Source organism: Mandrillus leucophaeus, unplaced genomic scaffold (assembly GCF_000951045.1).
Source record: "Mandrillus leucophaeus isolate KB7577 unplaced genomic scaffold, Mleu.le_1.0 Scaffold439, whole genome shotgun sequence".
Lineage (NCBI taxonomy): Eukaryota > Metazoa > Chordata > Mammalia > Primates > Cercopithecidae > Mandrillus > Mandrillus leucophaeus.
Window position 1 is genome coordinate 943345 of NW_012104687.1, and position 1185 is coordinate 944529.

Genomic DNA, 1185 nt, shown 5'->3' on the forward strand with positions numbered 1-1185 from the left:
AATTAAAAAAAAAAAAAAAAAAAAAAAAATCAGTACCTAGGTTATGCGCTGCCAAAACAATGAGGAAAACAAAAAGTAAACCGAGGGGGGTGGCCTAGATGGATTTCACTCCGAAAACTCTAATGCTGATTCCAATTAACTCAGCCTTTGACTTTAGCACTAATCTACCTCTCACAGAGAAAAAACTGGTATGTTCAATAAATCATTTGACACAGTGTTGCTTGAGTCTCTTCACATTTGCTATGACACAGCTTCTTCACCTCAGGCCAGCCTAACAGCCCTCCAAATTTATAAGCTTACCAAGGTCTCCACTGAGCAGAGCTTCTGCCAGGGGTGGATTGCGTTCCTTCAGCAAGGACAGCTCATGCGGGTTGGCCAGCAACATACCTCGGAGCAAGGCTGGATTGTCCAAGCCCTGAGGAGATGAAGTTATTTCTCCAGGAGATGAGTGGGACTGCTGTGTTCCTGGTGGCTGGCGCTGCCGGGGACTTGATGTGCCAGGCACAGCTATACTACTGAAATCTATTCGGGGTAAGTCTGTTGGGGAAAATCAATTCAGTTTACTCAAATTACTCTACAAAAACAAGCACTTGAAGGAAACAGCAGAACACTTGCTCATACATGGTACATGACAACAGCAAAGGTAACTGTAGACTTTACCCTTGTTCTTTCTCATGCTGACTCTGAATATAAAGACTGCAGGCTGAGAGTGAATCAATAGGAAAGAAGAAAAATAGGGGGAAGGTGACAGTAGTAACCCCAAATTTTTAGCTTATAAAATATCTCACAACAGACATCAGATTTTTAATTTATGTTTTTAAATAATTAAAGCCGCCGGGTGCGGTGGCTCACACCTGTAATCCCAGCACTTTGGGAGGCCAAGGCAGCTGGATCACCTGAGGTCAGAAGTTCCAGACCAGCCTGGTCAACATGGTGAAACCCCATCTCTACTAAATATACAAAAATTAGCTGGGGGTGGTGGCAGTTGTCTGTAATCCCAGCTACTTGGGAGGCTGAGGCAGGAGAATCGTTTCAACCCAGGAGGCGGAGGTTGCAGTGGGCCAAGATCATGTCATTGCACTCCAGCCCAGGCGACAAGAATGAAACTTTGCCAGGCGCGGTGGCTCAAGCCCGTAATCCCAGCACTTTGGGAGGCCCAGACGGGCGGATCACGAGGTCAGGAGA

The 1185-nt window shown here is 46.1% G+C and overlaps 1 protein-coding gene across 1 annotated transcript in view; it reads right to left on the bottom strand.

Moving 5' to 3' along the window:
- The window catches only part of LOC105549430 (protein DDI1 homolog 2), a 23971-nt gene that overhangs the window by 3419 nt on the left and 19367 nt on the right, over positions 1-1185 (bottom strand). The window contains exon 3 of the mRNA XM_011993976.1: positions 301-537. Within this exon, the coding sequence (XP_011849366.1) occupies positions 301-537 (237 nt within the window). The remainder of the gene's footprint in view (positions 1-300; positions 538-1185) is intronic.